General features: G+C 42.4%; 1 protein-coding gene across 1 annotated transcript in view; it reads right to left on the bottom strand.

Annotated features, from left to right (window-relative positions):
• Positions 1-5,105: 5,105 nt before the first annotated feature.
• LOC104846955 (zinc finger protein 420-like) overlaps positions 5,106-18,266 on the bottom strand; it is a 55,979-nt gene continuing 42,818 nt past the window's right edge. The window contains exons 9-10 of the mRNA XM_064278775.1: positions 17,524-17,618; positions 5,106-6,558 (exon numbers count right to left, since the gene is read on the bottom strand). Coding sequence (XP_064134845.1) covers positions 5,106-6,558; positions 17,524-17,618 — 1,548 coding nt within the window. The remainder of the gene's footprint in view (positions 6,559-17,523; positions 17,619-18,266) is intronic.

The raw sequence follows: 18,266 nt of genomic DNA, 5'->3' as shown, positions 1-18,266 counted from the left end.
AATGCCCTCCCAACTCATCTGTGTTGGGAGATGTTCCGCAGATTCATCATTCTTCATTATATTTGCATAGGATTTCATTGTGTTCAGGTACCATAGGTTGTTTACCCACTGTCATGGGTGGAATTGCATCCCACCCCCCCAATATATCTCTCATTTTCCATAGGTCATGATTCCCTTTTATGATTGTCTACCATTTTATCTTCTGATTTCTCTGTGTTGTAAATCCTATCACTATGATGTAATAAGATGAATTAGCGGCAGGCAAAAAAAAAAATTTTTTTTTTATATTGATGAGGTCTACAAGCCTAGGTAGTGTCTTAAGGCGATCTCTCCTGAGATATAAAAGAGAGAAACCATCAGAGAGACATGGGGACCTCATACCTCCACGTAAGCAGCGACAGCAGCAGTGTGTGTCCTTTGGACCTGAGGTTCCTGCACTGGGATGCTCCCAGACCAAGGGAAGACTGATGACAAGGAACTTCCTCCAGAGCCAACACAGACAGAAAGTCTTCCCTTGGAGAGGACAGTGCCTTGAATTCAGACTTCTAGCCTTCTGGACTGTGAGAGAATAAAATTTCTCTGTGTTAAAACCATCCACTTGTGGCATTTCTCTTATAGCAGCACTAGTTGACTAAGACATCCATTCACCTGTCGATGGGCACTTAGGTTATTTCCATCTTTTTGCTATTGTAGACAATGCTACAGTGAACATGCGTATGGGTATGTCTATTTGTGTGATGGCTCATTTCTCTAGGGTATATTCCTAGGAGTGGCATTGCTGAATCCCATGGTATTTCTATTTCTAGTTTTATATGGAAGCACCAAATCGTCTTCCAAAATGGTTGTACCCCTTTACATTCTCACCAGCAGTGCATAAGAGTTCGAATCTCCCTTGTCTGAGTCATCTAGTGCTGGTATAACTGAGATACCACAAGTGGATGGCTTTAACAAAGAGAAATTTATTTCTTCACAGTAAAGTAGGCTAAAAGTCCAAATTTGAGACGTCGGCTCCAGGCAAAGGCTTTTCCTGTCAGCCTTCTCCTCAATCTATCCCAGCTTTGGAAGCCTCTCTGAGCAGGGACCCTGGGTCCAAAGGACACGCTCTGCTCCCGGCAGTGCTTTCCGGTATGAGGTTCCCCTGTCTCTCTGCTCACTTCTTTTTCCTTTTATCTCTCATGAAAGGTGGTGCATGCCACACCCCAGGGAAACTCCCTTTTCACTGGATCAGGGAGGTGACCTGGTAAGGGTGTTATATCCCACGCTAATCCTCTTTAACATAAAACTACAATCACAAAATGGAGGACAACCACAGAATACTGGGAATCATGACTTAACCAAGTTAATACATTTCCGGGGGGACATAATTCAACCCATGACATCCCTGCAACCTCTCCAGCATTGATTTTTGGGTTTTTGTTGTTGTTGTTCTTACGTGCCAATAATGTTGGGGTGAGAAGGTAGCTCATAGTTTTCCTTAACTTATTGTGGTTTAGGTGAAAGTTTACAATTCAAGTCAGTCTCTCATACAAAAAGCTGTGCAGACCTTGCTATGCAGTCCTAGCTGTGCTCCCCTTAATGAGACAGCACATTCCTCCTCTCCACCCTGCATTCCCCGTGTCCATTCAGCCAGCTCCTGTCCCCCTCTTCCTTCTCATCTCGCCACCACACAGGAGTTGCCCACATAATCCTATGTGTCTGCTTGAGCCATGAAGTTCACTCCTCAGCAGCATCATTGTCTTATAGTCCAGGCCAATCGCTGTGTGTAGAGTTGGTTTCGGGAATGGTTCCAATCTTGGGCTATCAAAGGGTTCGGGGACCTTGGCTGTCAGGGTCCCTAGGTCTCAGGCAGACCATTAAGCCTGGGCTTTTTATGAGATTTGAAGATCTGCATCCCACTATTGTCCTGTTCCATCAGGTATTCTCTGTTGTGTTCTCCCAGGGCAATGATCTCCAGCAGCTGGTCACCATCTAGTTCTTTGAGTCTCAGGCTGGTGGAGTCTCTGGTTTATGTGGCCCTGTTTCTTGGGCTCGTATTTCTCTTGAGTCTTTGGTGTTCTTCATTCTCCTTTGCTCCAGGTGGGTTCAGACCAATTGATGCATCTTAGACGGCCGCTTCCTAGCGTTTAAAACCCCAGCGGCCTCTCACCAAAGTGGAATGCAGACTGGTTTCTTAATACATTTTGTTATGCCAGTTGACCGACATGTCCCTTGCAACCATTGTCTCCAGACACCTGTCCTTACTACTCTGGCCTTTGAAGCTTTTGGTTGTATTGAGGAAATTCCTTTTGGTTTTCTTCAGTTGTACTTCCCATCGCCTACATTTTTGTCTGCTATCTAGTTAGTGAATATCCCTCGCTCCCTGCCTCATTGTAGGTTTGATTTGCATTTCTTTAATGGCCAGTGATGGTGAGCATTTTCTCAATCCTGTTAGCTGCCCCACATTACCATTATTAATGAAATTCTGCAGCTTTGGAAGTTATCAGAAATGAAATGAAACTCATAAAGATCAATATCTTAGGCATTACTGAGCTGAAATGGACTGGTATGGGCCATATCAGACATTTGTATGACCAACTATGCCAGGAATGAGAAATTGAAGAGGAATGGAATCGCATTCATGATCAAAAAGAACATTTCAAGATCCTGCATTACAACTCTGTCAATGACAGCATAATAGCCATATGCCTACAAGGAAGAACAGTTAATACAAATATTATTCAAATTTATGCATCAACAACTAACGCCACAGATGAAGAAATTAAATATTTATTCCTCCAGAAAGAGAAATGAAATTCTGGTATATGCAAGGTGATCGATGAATCTTGAGCACATATTATGACGAGTGAAATAAGCCAGACACTAAAGGACGAATTTCATACAATTCCGTTTATGTGAAATGTCCAGAACTGGCAAAGGCAGAGAGAACAGTTTATTATTAGTTACCAGGCACTGGAGGGAGTGGAAATGGGGACTTATTGCTTCTTGGGTACAGAGTTTCTCTTTGGGGTGATGAAAAAAAACCTCTCTTATGCTTTAGGTGAAACATTACACCTTAAGTTAGTTTCTTATTAAGAAATTTACATAGATATTGTTTTGTGGCATTAGTTGGAATCCCCTGGGTTCCCTGTGTCCATTTGACCAATTTCCCTGTCCCTTCCTGCCTTCTCATCCTGCTTTTGGGCAGGAGCTACCTATTTGGTCTTATAAATCTAATTGAACTAAGAAGCACATTCCTCAGGCTTATTACTTCCGGTTTTACACTCCTGTCTAATCTTTGTCTGATGAGTGGGCTTGGAGAATGGTTTCAGTTAGCGGTTTGCAGTGTGTCTGGGGGCCAAGGCCTCGGGGGCTCCTCCAGTCTCTGTCAGACCATGAAATCTGCTCAAACATGAATCTGAGCTCTGTTCTACATTTGTATCCTGTTTTGTCCGAGAATGTGTGTTGTGTTCCCTGGTAGGACACTCATTGCTGGCAGCCAGGCACCATCTAGTTGTTCTGGTCTCAGGCTGGTGCAGTCTCTGCTTCATGTACTCCTTTAGTACTTTGGGCTAATATTTTCTGTGTGTGTGTGGTTTTCTTCATTCTCCTTTGCTCCAAATGGGATGGGATGAAGAATTTTTGAAAGAGGGTTGATGGTTGCACAACATTGTCAATGTAACTAATGCATTTGTACACTTAAGATGTTTAAAATGGCAAATGTATTTTTTACATGTATTTTACAATAGTTTTTAAATTCACTTATAAGAAACAAAAACAAATGATGTCTACTTAGTTCATACAAAAAAGATATAAGAAACTTCGATAGATTCTGCACCCTCTGGTATAAAAACAAAACAAAAATGGGATGCCATATTTTTCATAGTTTTGAAATTGACTATTTTTAGAGACGTATTTACTAAAAAATTGTGCATCAAGTACACAGTCCCCATGCACCCCACCTACACCCAGTGTTTCTCCTATTAACATCTTGCATTCCTGTGGTGTGGGGTACGTTTGTAACAACTGGCACATCAATAGTGAGACGTGGTTTTTAACTAAAATACATAGACTTCATCAGGGTTCACTCTTTGTGTTAGGTTTTGATAAATGCATAATGTCATGAGTCCATTATTACATATCCTACAGAATAGTTACGCAGTTGTAAAAATTCCCTGGGCTCCACCTATTCGTTCCTCCTCCCTCTCCCCAAACCCCTGGCAATCAATGATCTTTCTACTGCCTCTACACTTCATACTTTTCCAGAACGTCATCGGCTTGGGATCACACAGGATGTAGCTTTTCTAGACCAGCTTCTTTCATTTAGTGTGGATTTGAGATTCTTCCATAACTTTTCCTACCTTGATAGCTTAATTATTTTCATCGCTGAATAATACACCATTGCATGGATGTCTCACTATTTGTTTACACATTTACCTATTCAATGACATTTTGGGTGCTTTCAATTATTGTAATTATGAAGAAAGCTGCTATAAACATTTGTGAGCAGGTTTTTATATGGATATATGTTTTTAACTCATGTGGGTAAATACCTAGGAGTGTTACTGCTGGATCAGAATGGGAGGCCTGTGTTTAGATTTCGAAGGAACTGTCAGCTTGTATTCCAAAGTGGAATTCCCATGGAATACAATTTTTTTCAAAAAACACTCTTAAACTAAGTAGAAGAAGAGTGCATTTCATTGTATACAAAATAACATCCATAAAAATATTAACAAATATAAAACCACATTTGCTCCTGGCTAGTCCCTACAGGCTTATTTGTTATAGTCAAGGACTTTCCGAAAGGTAAAATTTGGCTTGGACTGAGAAAGTAAGAAACACTGATGAAGACAACGCCATAGTGAAAATGAAACTTTCATAGGCACAAAGGAATTCGAATGACCCCTTCTTGGAGGTAGTACTGCTTTGTTACACACTGAGAAACTTTGTTCTTTTATCACTGACTTTCAGAAATTTACTGTTTGAAATTACAGAATTAAGAATGAAACACCCCCCCTTTTGACAGAGTAGTCTCTCCACAGTGAGATCTTATATGTGATATGAGGTGTGATGAACAAGGAAAGGCTTTCTCACACTCCTTACATTCCTAAGTCCTCCACGATGAGTTTTTATATGTCTTCTGAAGGACGAGAAATCACGAAGGCCTTCCCACATTCCTTACATTGATATGGCCTCTCTCCAGTATGAACTCTTCTATGTGTCACGAGGTCTGAGGACTGGCTAAAGGCTTTCCCACATTGTTTACATTCATAAGGCTTCTCTCCACTGTGAATTCTTATATGTTTAGTGAGGAATGAGACCTGACTAAAGGCTTTCCCACATTGTGTACGTTTATATGCCTTGTCTCCACTGTGAGTTCTTCTATGATTACTGAGATGTGAGGAACAATTAAAGGCTTTTCCACATTCCTTACATTCGTAAGGCCTTTCTCCACTGTGAATCCTTCTATGTACAGTGAGGTTTGAGGATTGCCTAAAGACTTTCCCACATTCCTTACATTCATAAGGCCTCTCTCCACTGTGAATTCTTATATGTGAAGTGAAGGTAGAAGAATACTTAAATGATTTCCCACATTCCTTACATTCATAAGGCCTGACAGCGCTATGAATTCTCCTATGCAAAGCGATGGCTGAAGAATACCTAAAGGCTTTCCCACATTCCTTACATTGATATGGCCTTTCTCCAGTATGAATCCTTCTATGTGATATGAGGCCTGAGAACTGCCTAAAAGCTTTTCCACATTGCTTACATTCATAAGGCTTCTCTCCACTGTGAGTTGTTATATGTGTAGTGAGGGTTGAGACCCGACTAAAGGCTTTCCCACATTCCTTACATTCATAAGGCCTCTGCCCAGTGTGAGTTCTTATATGGGTAGTGAGGTGTCCTGACTGACTAAAGCCTTTCCCACATTCCTTACATTCATAAGGCCTCTCTCCACTGTGAGTTCGCATATGCTTAGTGAGGTATGAGGGCCATCTAAAGGCTTTCCCACATTCATTACATTCGTAAGGCCTCTCTTCACTGTGAGTTCCTAAATGTGCAGTGAGGGCTGAGGAAAAATTAAAGGCTTTCCTATATTCCCTACATTCATAGGGCTTATCTCTGTTATAGAAAAGGAGGGATAAAGGGTCACTAGAAGAACTTTCTTTACATTCACCGTTGTGACCTCTCACATGTGTCCAAAAGGACGAGAAACTACAGAAATCTTTCCCATACTCATTACATTTATACTGATTGTCACTAGTGAGTGTTGTCACAGGATTCTTAAGAGTTGAGATACAAATGAAATCCTTGCCACATACCTCACACTTATGGGGTTTCTTGCCACTAAGAGGTCTCATAGGAGTGGTACCACCACAGGCTTCTCTACACGCAATAAACTGACAGGCATGGTGGTTATGTGATGAGGGATCCATGATGGCTTTTTCACAGTCAGAGCATTCAAAAGGATTTACTTCTGGAGGATTTCTTTTCTGCACGGTAAGATTTGGAACCCGGCTGAAGGTTTTCCCACACGGATTGCCTTCGTTACTTTCACAGAGGTTTTCTACTGTATGAATTCTGTTAAAAACAGGTAACATGTTGGAAATCAATTATTTCCACTTCATCATTACCAAACAAAGTGAACACGCAGTTTTTGGCTTGACTTCTCTCCTGTTTCATAGCTTAAATCATCTAGCAGAAATACTACCATAATTGTCACTGTTTTTCTAAAATATGAGGCTTTCTGATCATTGTGTGTAAGTGAAATATGTTTCAAATACTCAATGTCTGACACACATTTATGAAAAAGTTGTGAAAATTCCCTGAACACGTAAGTTTACAGCAAAGTTTATACATATACAAATATACATACACATATATATTCATATATGTATGAGTACATATCAGGGCTTCGAACTGGTTCGTATTACTTCAAAAATTGCCAACGTAAATAAGGGCAGTGTTTGCGTTGAATATCTGCTGCCCATCGGATTTAAACCTGTGTTGGAAACACCACAGGGCCCTGAACAAAGATGGCAGGCAATCTCATAGGTTTCAACGCGTGTCGCTCCGCACAGTACTGTGAATAATCCCACCTGCATGGATTCCAAAAAAGTTTCAGGAACCTGCTGCAGAATCCTGAATAGCAGGAGTATGACGAGAAACACACATTCAAAGCAGTGTAGTGGGACACCGTGTTTGTGCAGGGCACCGCCAACTGTTCTCTGCTCAGGTCAAAATCCAACAGGCAATAGGTTTGGAGGCTATGCAATGCGTACACCTACCTTCTTTATGTTTACAATTACTGAACTGTTGTGAAACAGTTGGAAACCTTGGTATACACACATGAACATACGAATGTGTATTTTAAGGTCATCACAACTCAGGATTTTCTCTTGAAGCACCACTTTCTCTTGTTTGAATGACACTCACCTCAAACGTCTCTCTTGGTTTTTATGATCATCTTTATTACTATGTAATTCAGAGATTTCTCCTAACGTGGACGACCAGATGTTATTTTTTATGTATCGCATCATTATATGTTTCCTGGGTAACTTTTCTCCATCCTTAAGGTTTCCAAAGTCTGACCCAATAATTCAAGTTGAGGTTCGCGATATGAAACAAACAGAAAGAAATTATTAGGGGAAAAAGGACCACTGTTAATAAAGACGTAGCCACATTTCACGGTTTCAGCACTTTACCAATGGTTTAGAAGCAATTTACTAGGACATACTTTTACGAACCTTGAGAGTAATGGTGACATGAATAAGCGTAATTAGAGCTAAGTAGAAAGATATTGGACACGATATACATGTAACATTAAATGAGAAAAAGGATCCGCATGACCGCAGCTGTGAAAGGATCACTAAAGTCAGAAAAGGAAGCTCAGGTTTCCGTGAAGTTGTGTCTCTGGGAAAACAAATGTGTAGAGCTGACATGGTGCTCGTGAAGAAACGCTTATCATGAGGGAAGGCAGTGAAGAGTAATGAGGAGTTCCTTGATATTGAGCCAATACTTTGCTCTTCAGGGTCTCTGAAGATAGACAGGTGTGGGTTGATTTGCAGCAAAATAATCATGTCAAACTTGTAATCAACACAGTAATACTCTACGCGGTCCCAAAATACAATACAGTCTGTACCCCAAAGTGACCCCTAAAGCCAATGCTTACATTTACAACACTTAAAGAGCCTCAAGGCTTTTAATCACAAGAGAAGTGAAAGCTAAGTGTAATACATAGTGCTTTGTGTTCACGGAGAAGCCAAGATACATGAGCTCTATAGACCAAAGGACCATGCCTGCTTTATGTAATGATTCATTCTCATTGCTCAGCCCAAATTCTGGAGTAAAGTTAATGAGTAAAAGAGGTTTGTTCACTAAAGGAATAACAGAAAAAAGAAGAAAAAAAAAGGAATCTGTTCTTACCTACTGAGGCCAGGTTTCTGAAGGTTTCGATCATCACATCTCTGTAGAGTTTTCTCTGAGTAAGATCCAGCAAAGCCCACTCTTCCGGGGTAAAGACCACAGCCACATCCTCAACAACCACTGAGTCCTAAAACATTGACACATTCTGCATCAGCAAGGTACCATGGACTTCAGTGTGTACAAGAATGAAGGGTGAGCCTGACAGTCCTGGGGAACAGAGAATTCTTAGGGATTTGACACAAGGTTCTGTGTACTATCAAGGTCTACTCTACGGTATGGCCATCAGCCTCGTCCCTTCACTAACTACATTCACTTCCTCACTGATTGCTTTCTGTCTCACAGACGTCCAGCACTGAAATTATCTCTCTACAGTTCGACTGCAACCAATTGCAGTTGTATTCTCCTCTCTCTTTACCGTCTGGAATGGTTAGAAAACATAGCAGACATTAGAGAAATGCTCTCATTCAGATCTTCACTTCCTTGTGAACAAACAATTACCCCTCCTTCCGTAAGCCCTACCAGAACACACTCAACAAAACATAAAGCACCGGGTGGAGACAGGATGATGTATAGTAACTGGTACACACTGCAGAAGGGCAGTTTTGCTTTTGTTTCTCACAACCATGGGAGGACCAGGGGCCAATATCAACACACTGGCAACCCAAACACTGAGCTGGTCATATTTTCTTCAACTCTTGGAGATCAGCATGTGGCTGATTCAAGTCAGTAGACTCTCATTCAACAGAGAGCACCAAGGCCCAAACTGGGGATGTCACAGGTCCACAAACACAGTCTAATGTTAGAAGACGACAAGGAGCACAACCTCTGCAGAAACAAGGACAGCACGCCCTTGTGTTTCCTCAGTGACAAAAGGTTACCATTTCCATTTGGAAACCCTGGTGGCATAGTGGTTAAGTGCTACGGCTGCTAACCAAAGGGCCAGCAGTTCAAATCCGCCAGGCACTCCTTGGAAAGTCTATGTGGGCAGTTCTACTCTGTCCTATACGGTCGCTGTGAGTCGGAATCAACTTGATGGTACTTGGTTTGGTTTTTCGTTGGAATGACTGTAAAACATGATAAACGTAATCAATGTCACCAAACTATACATGTAAACGCTGTTGAATTGACAAACATTTTGTTAGGTATAACTTCTACTACAAAAAAATTAATATTATAAGTAGAGCTGAAATGCAGAGAGTTTACCGGTTAAATTGCCTATGAAGCCTAGGAAATAGACTTACACACCAGCCCTCTAGGGGCTGTGCTTTAGAATTCTCTCACATTCGCAGTCCCTGGAAGGCACCTAACCATGACTACCTGAACCCTGACCACTGGAATCCCCTGGTCTGTAAGAGTGACCTTTCTGAAACAGCAGCAATCCGTTGGGTTTCTCGTGTCAAGAGGAGAGAAAAGGCTGATAAAAGACGCCTTCAGTGCTGAAACAGAGTAATTTTGGAGAAAGAAGACTCCTCTTCTCAGGGAAATGGTGACGTGAGCAGCCTATGTCATCTCTAATCCATTCTGGTATGATCGCATGACAGCAACTTTGAACCAGAGCCCAAAGCCAAAGGTCTCCTCCACTGCAGTGGGCGAGCTTATATATTTTGAACTCACCAAAAACCCTGATATTTATTATAGAATAATGATGAAATGTTCCATGTACTGAGCAACTGTGATTTTTCTTTCATGACTCTTCTAAGCAGATATTATTTCAGACAGGGCATAGCTGAGTAAAGTTAGAGACGAGCATTTAATCACATCCTCAGTGCTTCCCACATGGAACACTGCTGAGCCAGGATCACAATGCAGGTCAATTTCTCTTTGAAGTCTAAATTCCTGACAACTCCATTTCTGTCCATATGCATACAGTTTTGTTGTTATTTTTGCTGTTACCGTCCAATAACACCACAAAAAAAATAAAACAAAAACCCAAACCCAGTCGATGATCTGAAGTCCTCGTGGATAATAGGAAGAGGAGAAAAAGGTAAACACTCTATTCAATTCATACAACCAGGACATACTTCTCCTGGCAAAGCCCTGTGTCTCAGACAAGACTTCTTCTCTCCAGACCCTTAAGTGGCTACATTCATTCATTAAAATTGATTCAGGTGCTACTGATACAGAGGCTACTGCACATTGGCAAAGCAGATACAGCAGTCAACAAAACAAACACCCAGATGAACATGGATAGTAAATTCTTTGAGTGGGGACAGTAAACTTAAATACATAAACATGTATATATAACTATCATGTGGCAATGTGTTCTATAAAAGAATTCAGGTCTTTGAGAAGAAACCGTTCTAGAAGGAGGAAACAGCCAGAGCACAGGTCAGAAGGTGTGAAGGTGTCTTGGATGTCTTAGGAAGAGCCAAAGGCCCACGTGGCTGGAGCAGAATGCAATGCAGAGGAAAAACCGGATTAGGAATCTGGACGGGTGATTGGGGTCAGTGGGCTTATCATGTTCGGGGGAGCTCGTTGGCAACTGAAAAGAATCTAGCTTTTAATCTTAGTGAAATGCTGAGTAATTTTACACTTTTGAGCAGTGGAGGAAACTGGAATGATACCTCTCAATCCTTTAAAGACTCAAAGTGCTCCAGTGCCTAGGGGGACTCAAGAACACTGTTCAGAGACATGGGACAAGGATGGCTCTAGAGGGTCGGGGCTCAGCCTCCACAGCCAGAGCTGCTCCGTCTTCAGATTCAGGACAGAACACTCTGTCATTCAACACAGAACACCAAGAACCGGGGGGTAGGGTGGGGATATTAACACCGCGTGATGCTACCTCTGAGAGTCACATAAGGAAGGTAACACCAGGTATTCAAATCTTCAAATGCCATGTATGTAGGGATGAAGGGCCCAGAGACAGTGGAGCAAGGTATTAGGGTGCCTCCTAGGGCTCAGTTCCTCAGCCTCCTCTGTCACTGTCTTCTTCACTGAAACCACAGTCCCGCAGCACACGGCTGCTTCCCAACAATTCAGATCCAGCCTCACCCACATAATGCTAAGGATAACCCAGTTCTGCGTAGAACTCACCATTTTCTTCTCCAGCTTCTGGGCGTCTATGGAATGACCTGTCTGACCCCAAGAAGCCACTTCCAGGAAGAGGGACAGGACTGGAAGCAGAGGCCTGGGCAGTCTGGAGGCAGATGAATAATGTTTGGTCCACACACCAGTGACAGCAATTGAAATCCTTCCCTGTGATTGATGGATGTGCCAGAGGGTCGCCTGAGGTCCCCAGCTGCCTGGACTGGACTAGTTCTCCCTGCACCACACCTGAGGCCTGAAATGGAAGAAGGATGGGGAAGAAACAGTGTGGAGGAAGCAGGGAGTGACAGGCCTTTGGCCTCCTCCCAGGCTCAGGGCAATGCTCCACCCTGAGGGCCTTTACACTAAAGGCAGAACAGGCTCCAGCCCCCACAGCACACACCTGCATTCTTCAGGAAGCTCCACAGGCCTCTCCTTTCTGCAACAAGATCACACATGGAGGAATTTACCTCTCCCACAGCATGAGGAGCAACCAGGCCTGGCCAGGCTGCCAAACTTGAACCTGATTTCCTCCAGGGACTTAGGGATCCAATGTTCAAGTTGTGGGCTTACCTATGTATCTTTGTTCCTAGTATCAAATCTCAGTGGTATCTGACATTTACATGGATGAATTTTTAAGAAAGAACATACTTTTCATATATTGACAATGAACTCATCATGGTTCATTTATTTTTAAGTTATGTGCTGTAAAAAACCTTTCACTGTGCTTTTCTAAAACTTTTTCATCTTATTTATGACACTAATATCTGATCAGTATTTTTCTGTTCCTTTGGAATTAACTAACATTTCTTTCTGCCCCTTGACTTTTCTGGTATTTTTTCCCCCTTCATTTTCAAACCATGAGAACACCACTCACTAAGATTTTGAGAAATCTGGGGGGATTCCTGAACACTTTCTCTTTCTGGTATTAAATAGATCAACAAATAAATCAGAAAATCTTTATGCTTTCACTAAGGACCCGTCTCGTGCCTCACTTCCTATTTCTTTTCACCCTGCTCCCTCTCCAGCTTGAGTCCTATTTCATTTCTTGGTCTCACTGTCAATGAATTCTCTGTTGCAAGATCTTTACACCAGTGTCTCCCCTCTACACGTTATCCTTCTTTTTTTTTATTTTCTGTAATACAGCTCTGTAATTTTAATTCACATCATTATTTCTCGACTAGTATTCCCAGCATAAATCAGGAGCTTGTTCACTATGTGGAAATCTCAAGTCCCATCCCAGAATTTCTCAATCGAAATTTGCATTTCAACCAGATCCGGGGGTTATCCACATTGACATTCAAAGGTGAGAAGCATTCAGTGATGTACAGGAATGAGCAGTCTATGAAGGGATGCCCTTTCATCCATCCACACCTCTATTATATCACTGGCTATCTTCCTGATTCACAATCAATCTCGACGTCTAGGCCTCCTCACACTCTTCCCTAATTTGTTCATAACAAGCTCCTGCCTGACATCATTCAATCATCGTTGTCACTTCCAAAATCTATCTGCGGCATAGGAAATGCTCAGTGCCCATCAGTGGCTGTCCATGGGCCTTCCAAAAGCCCAGAGTTTTCAGCACGGTTCTAAACGACCTGTTCCAATCCAGCTCACACAAACCTCACCACTCACTTGTTGTTTTCTCTGCTTTAATCATCTCTGTCTTCCATCAATGAGTGGATAATACTGGGTTCTCTGCTGCCTCAGGGATTTACACATTTATTTTTCCCAACTGAAATACTCTTTCCACACCCACCCATACAAAATGGTATCAGCTCTACACAACACTGCATGTAGCTAAAAAAAAAAAAAATTTTCTGAATCTTCACTGAAATAATATCCCTTTTCAAGCAGGTGAACCTCACTCTCGGGTTAGGTCTTTTTAATATAGATATCACATATCCTTAGTTTTTCATTATTTCTTTAAAACTGTCTCCCAAGCTAGACTATAAATCTATGGGCAGACACTCTGTATTTTGTCTTCTTGTTTCTTCTGGCCTGTGACACTGATCACTGAGGACACACACAGATTATTACCTGTTATATATAGTCTTCAGCAGCACTATCCAAGAGTACTTTATGTGAAGATAGACATGTTCTGTTTTTGTACAGCCCAATATGGTAGTCACTAGCCCTATGTGCCTATTCACCACAGAATATATGACTAGTGCAATGAAGGAACTCTACTTTTAGTTTTAATTACTTTTAATTGAAATAGCAGCACCTGGCTAGTGGGCATCACAGCTCAAGTGGACTCACCAGACCCTTAAGCAACCAACAGGGCAGAGAGGGCATGAAAGCTGCCAGCAGCACAATGCAGAGCTTCACAGTTTTGGGCTTGCTAAAAGTCTGTCACATAGGGAAATGGAACATTGCACTCAGTTTGCTTTTACTTGCATGATGAAGGTTAATGTCAACCTGAATTGGATTTACCTCATTCTGAAAACCTCAATGACATTTAAACATAGAAATGAGTGGGAATAACTGAGGGGACAGGAGGGACACTTTCTGCAGAGGTGACATTTGAAGTGAGACAAGAATTATAGGAATTATTGAGTTCCTAGAGTTTAAAAGTTTTCCTCTAATCAGCAGAAATACTTGGTGCGAAGGCTGAAAGGCAGGGAAAATGATGACATGTCTGAAAAGGTTTTTTTCTAAAAAGATGTCAAGAGCCTATGAAATATGAGGGTGTTCTAAATTTAACTCAGATGTGGAGGGTCTTGTCAGAGAGGGTAAAATATGTGGATTTTTTCTGGATGTGATTGAGAGTTGGCTTGGTTTACATTGTTGATATCTGCCTCTTGCTGCTGGGTGGAGACTGTACCTTCCTCTGAAAAGAGAAATAGGAGAACAAAGTTCAGAGCTGCCTTCCTAAGGGAGCTCCCCTCTCACGGTAGCTTGGACTGTTTCCCTGAATGCAGTGAATGAATGAAGGCTGGTGCAGCTTACCGGCTGGGAAAGCCAGGTGAGAAGTAGATTTGTTCAGGTGAGATTTTAAAAGCTCTGTCTTGGACACGTTAGGTTTCAGAGCGTTACAGTCCTTAGTGTTCCAGGTGGGCTATGGGAAGGACTTGGTGTCTGAGTCCATTGGGACCCAGGAGCCTGAATCTCATCCTGTGGGCCGTCTTCTGCTGGCCACGAACAATCACACTGTGTCCTCTGAAACAGGCTGCATTCCCACTTCTGAAGCTGCAAGCTAAAGGAGAGGAAGAGCAGAGTGTTGGCACGGATGAGGCCTTTAGCAAATAATTAATGGTTCCTGGCACAGATTCCAACGTCTGCCAGCAGACATTTGGTTACTGTACTAAGGGACTAGACGAGCTCGATGCAGACCAGGGGCTGATAATTACAGTCAACTTCTGGATGAAAAGCTTCTTTTTTTCTGCTTGACTTTCAAGGCTCTGTGAAGACTTCTCCTGAGTGAAGACATCCCTTATTTTAACTGAACCACTGCTTATAGTTGTACACGTTACAGTGAATTCTTTAGATCTTTGTAAACACTCAGGCGTATTTGGAGGAAGCATGTGAACCTGCCTTTTTGGTAACTTTGAAAAACGCCAACATGGAACTTCATGTGGTTTAACCTGTCTTGTTCAAGAAGAAATTAAATGACTACCGTGTGTGTGAGAGAGAGAGAGAGAGAGAGAGGGAAAAGAACCAACAGATGCATGGATTAAAAAAAATAGAATATTATTCGGCCATAAAAAGAGATTAAGTTCTCATAAATGTTACGCTATGGATGAACCTTGAAAACTCTATGCTAAGTTAAACAAGTCAGACACAAAAGTATAAATCTTGTACAATCTCACTTAAGTATCTGTAATGGGCAAGTATATAGAGACCAAATCGTTACTAGGGGGAGCTGGGAGAGAGGACGGGAGTTAATGCTTAAGCGACACTGACTTTCTTCTAATGGTGATGGAAAATCTTGGAAGTTGATAGAGGTGATAGTTGCACTACATGGTGAAAGCAATTAACATTGAATTCTGCATGTAAAAATGGTTGAAAAAGGAAAAAGACTTGTTATGTATATTTTAACACACACAGATACCATGAAATGACAGTATTAAGAAGAAAGAAATTTAATTTCTTGGTTAGAATGTATAAGTGAAAGGAGGGAGCTTTAGATGCTGTGAGGATATTGAGAGGAAAACTGGTATTTCTAAGATTTCACACCAACCTTAAAAGAAATAAAATCATATTTCAAGAACTGCAGTGCGTAAAGAATTGGTTTTTTAATGTAATTAGATCTAGATCACCTTGTTAATATGTGAAAAAAAGGCTTCTTCCATACCAATATATAAATATATATGTACACACAAAACACGAACTATAATTCATAGCAACTTTAAAAAAGATTAAGCACTGGCACTCTCAATAATTTCTCCAACAGGACACTGAAATACAGACACTTGAAATTTGCTCCATAGGGTTTTCAGCGCTGTGACCTTTCAGGAGCAGATAGACAGGCCTGTCTTTCAAGGCTCATCTGGGTGAGTTCAATCCACCAACCTTTCCGCTAATAATCTGAACCTTTTCAGCTACCCAGGGCCGCCCTACTTCACTCTTTCACTGTGTAAAGTAATTATTATACAAGATAAGGGACCTTTTCAACACTGCAGTGTCGCTGACCCTCTAAGATCTGAAGTATATGGGTTAGTGGCATTACACGGGCCTCCCATCTTCCCTTCATTCCTAATTTTCGCCGCTCTGACTCTAGGAATATGCAGGGTTTGTGCTCCAAGAAGCCGTCGACCTTTTAAGGACTGTGCTTCCCTGGCAGCAGAAACTGTGGTTCTGAAACAGGCTGTCAGCCATACTGAAAACCCCAGTCAACACCCCTCCCCCCCCCTTTGTCTTGCTAACCACAAGCTTGTTTTGAGCAGGAAGTCGCAGCAGGTACTGGCTGGGTCCATTGACTAGCCCTAGTCATGCCTTGAAGCATGCACAGATTGAGATCACATGCTTCACCTGACCCTCTCCCCACCCCAATATAGGCAGGGGAGGGCTAAAGGCAGAAGACTCCAGGTACCAAACCCAACCCCTGAGGCCACTGGAAACCAAAAGCTCCCCAGCTCCCCTAGTCAGCCAGCACGTGGCCATAAGGTCACTAGACCCCAGGTGCTCCTCGTATATGCAGACAGTAAACTTGCCACTTTCTGTTACCCTTGCAATCAGTGTCCATCTTATTTCAATCAGCTAATAAGACAGGACCAGAACCCGAGTGGTTAGGTTACAGTTCAATTCCCAGTACCCAATCTAGCACAGACTACACACCCAGGGTGTGTCATCTCAATAAATCGTTCGTCGCCTGCATTAAGACTGTTCAGCAACATCACATTTTATATCGCACCAACTACGACTGGCTGTATGGTTTCTCACACAATCGTGATGAAAATTTCTGCCTTAACGCCCAAGAAATTCCTCGAAAGCTACCTGTATTAAATGTTTTCCTCCTGAAACTGGGTAAACATGCTCCTAAACGTACGTACTATTTCCAAGTCATGTTTGTTGATTGTTCATCAGTCCTAAATACATATACCCATTAAAGGAGGAGGTTATATTCCTCGCCACAATCTTCATTTCCCCAGGACCACTAATAATCAACAAAAGTCCTGCCTGATGAAGCACAGAAAAGAAAGAGGAGCCGTTTCAGGCAGGGAGACTGTGATCACTATGCCCCTTGAAGTAACAACAGATTTGCATTTGAGTTCAGACACTGCTACTTAGTAGATATTTGTCTACGCGCGAGGTATTAAATTTCTCCGAGATTATTAGACTTGTGTAAAACGTTACAAATCGTCGCTCCCTGGCAGTGGTGTTTGGAGGCTCAGAGAAGGTCCCTTAGACGAAGTCCTCGACCCCGTGCCCAGCCCTCCAGAAACAGCTCAGTAAACGGTAAATATACGCAGGGGCCAGCAGTGACTGAGGGCTGAGGAGCAGCTCAAGGTAACCGCGCACCTGTGTCTCCACAACACGTGGGGACGCGCCATTCACACGCCGGGAGCGACCCGAACCCCTAGGAGGCCCGGGACCCTACATGTCTCCGCGTTTCCTTAGCAGCACAGGTCTGGGCGGCTCCCACCACCTCACCTGTCCACGCACCGACACACAAAGGCCTCCAGGAAGCAGTTGCTGCCACACACCGGAGGAGCCGGTCGGACGCCGACCAAGGAGGCACACTTCCGCTTCCGGTGAGCAGGAGAAGCAGCAGGACTCCAACAGGAACACAGAAACTAGTGATTCATCTCATTCATTGGATATATGGGAAAAAGTAAAACAAAATAGCAATGAAAATATTCATGAATTTATCAAGGAAAGCAGGTGATATGGCCAGGTAGCATTCAAACCAAGGAAGCATTGAGCATTGAATATTTGCAATTTATTTGTCTAACAGAGCACACACGAGTAGGAAAAAAATAAGCATATAAAATCACAGCTGATCTTAGGTACAATCAGGTAGGTTCCAACTCATAGTCACCATACGTACGACAGAACCAAACACTGTCCTGTCCTGCACCATCTTCACAACCATTGCTACTCTTGATCCCATCATTGCAGCCACTGTGTCAATCCACCTCATTTAAGGTCTTCCTCTCTTTCGTCTACTTTAACAAGCATGATGCGCTTCTCCAGGGACTTCTCCCTCCTGATAATAGTCAAAGTACGTCAGACGAATTCTCGCCATCCTCGCTTCTAAGTAGCATTCTGGTTGTACTTCTTCCAAGACACATTCCTTCGTTTTTCTGGCAGTCCACAGTATATTCAATATTCTTCACCAACACCGCAATTCAAAGGCATCAGTTCTTGAGTCTTCCTTATTCATTTCCAGCTTT

The sequence above is a fragment of the Loxodonta africana genome, chromosome Y (assembly GCF_030014295.1).
Source record: "Loxodonta africana isolate mLoxAfr1 chromosome Y, mLoxAfr1.hap2, whole genome shotgun sequence".
NCBI lineage: Eukaryota > Metazoa > Chordata > Mammalia > Proboscidea > Elephantidae > Loxodonta > Loxodonta africana.
The sequence above is the reverse complement of the archived record's forward strand: the minus strand, read 5'-3'. Positions and strand labels throughout refer to the sequence as shown.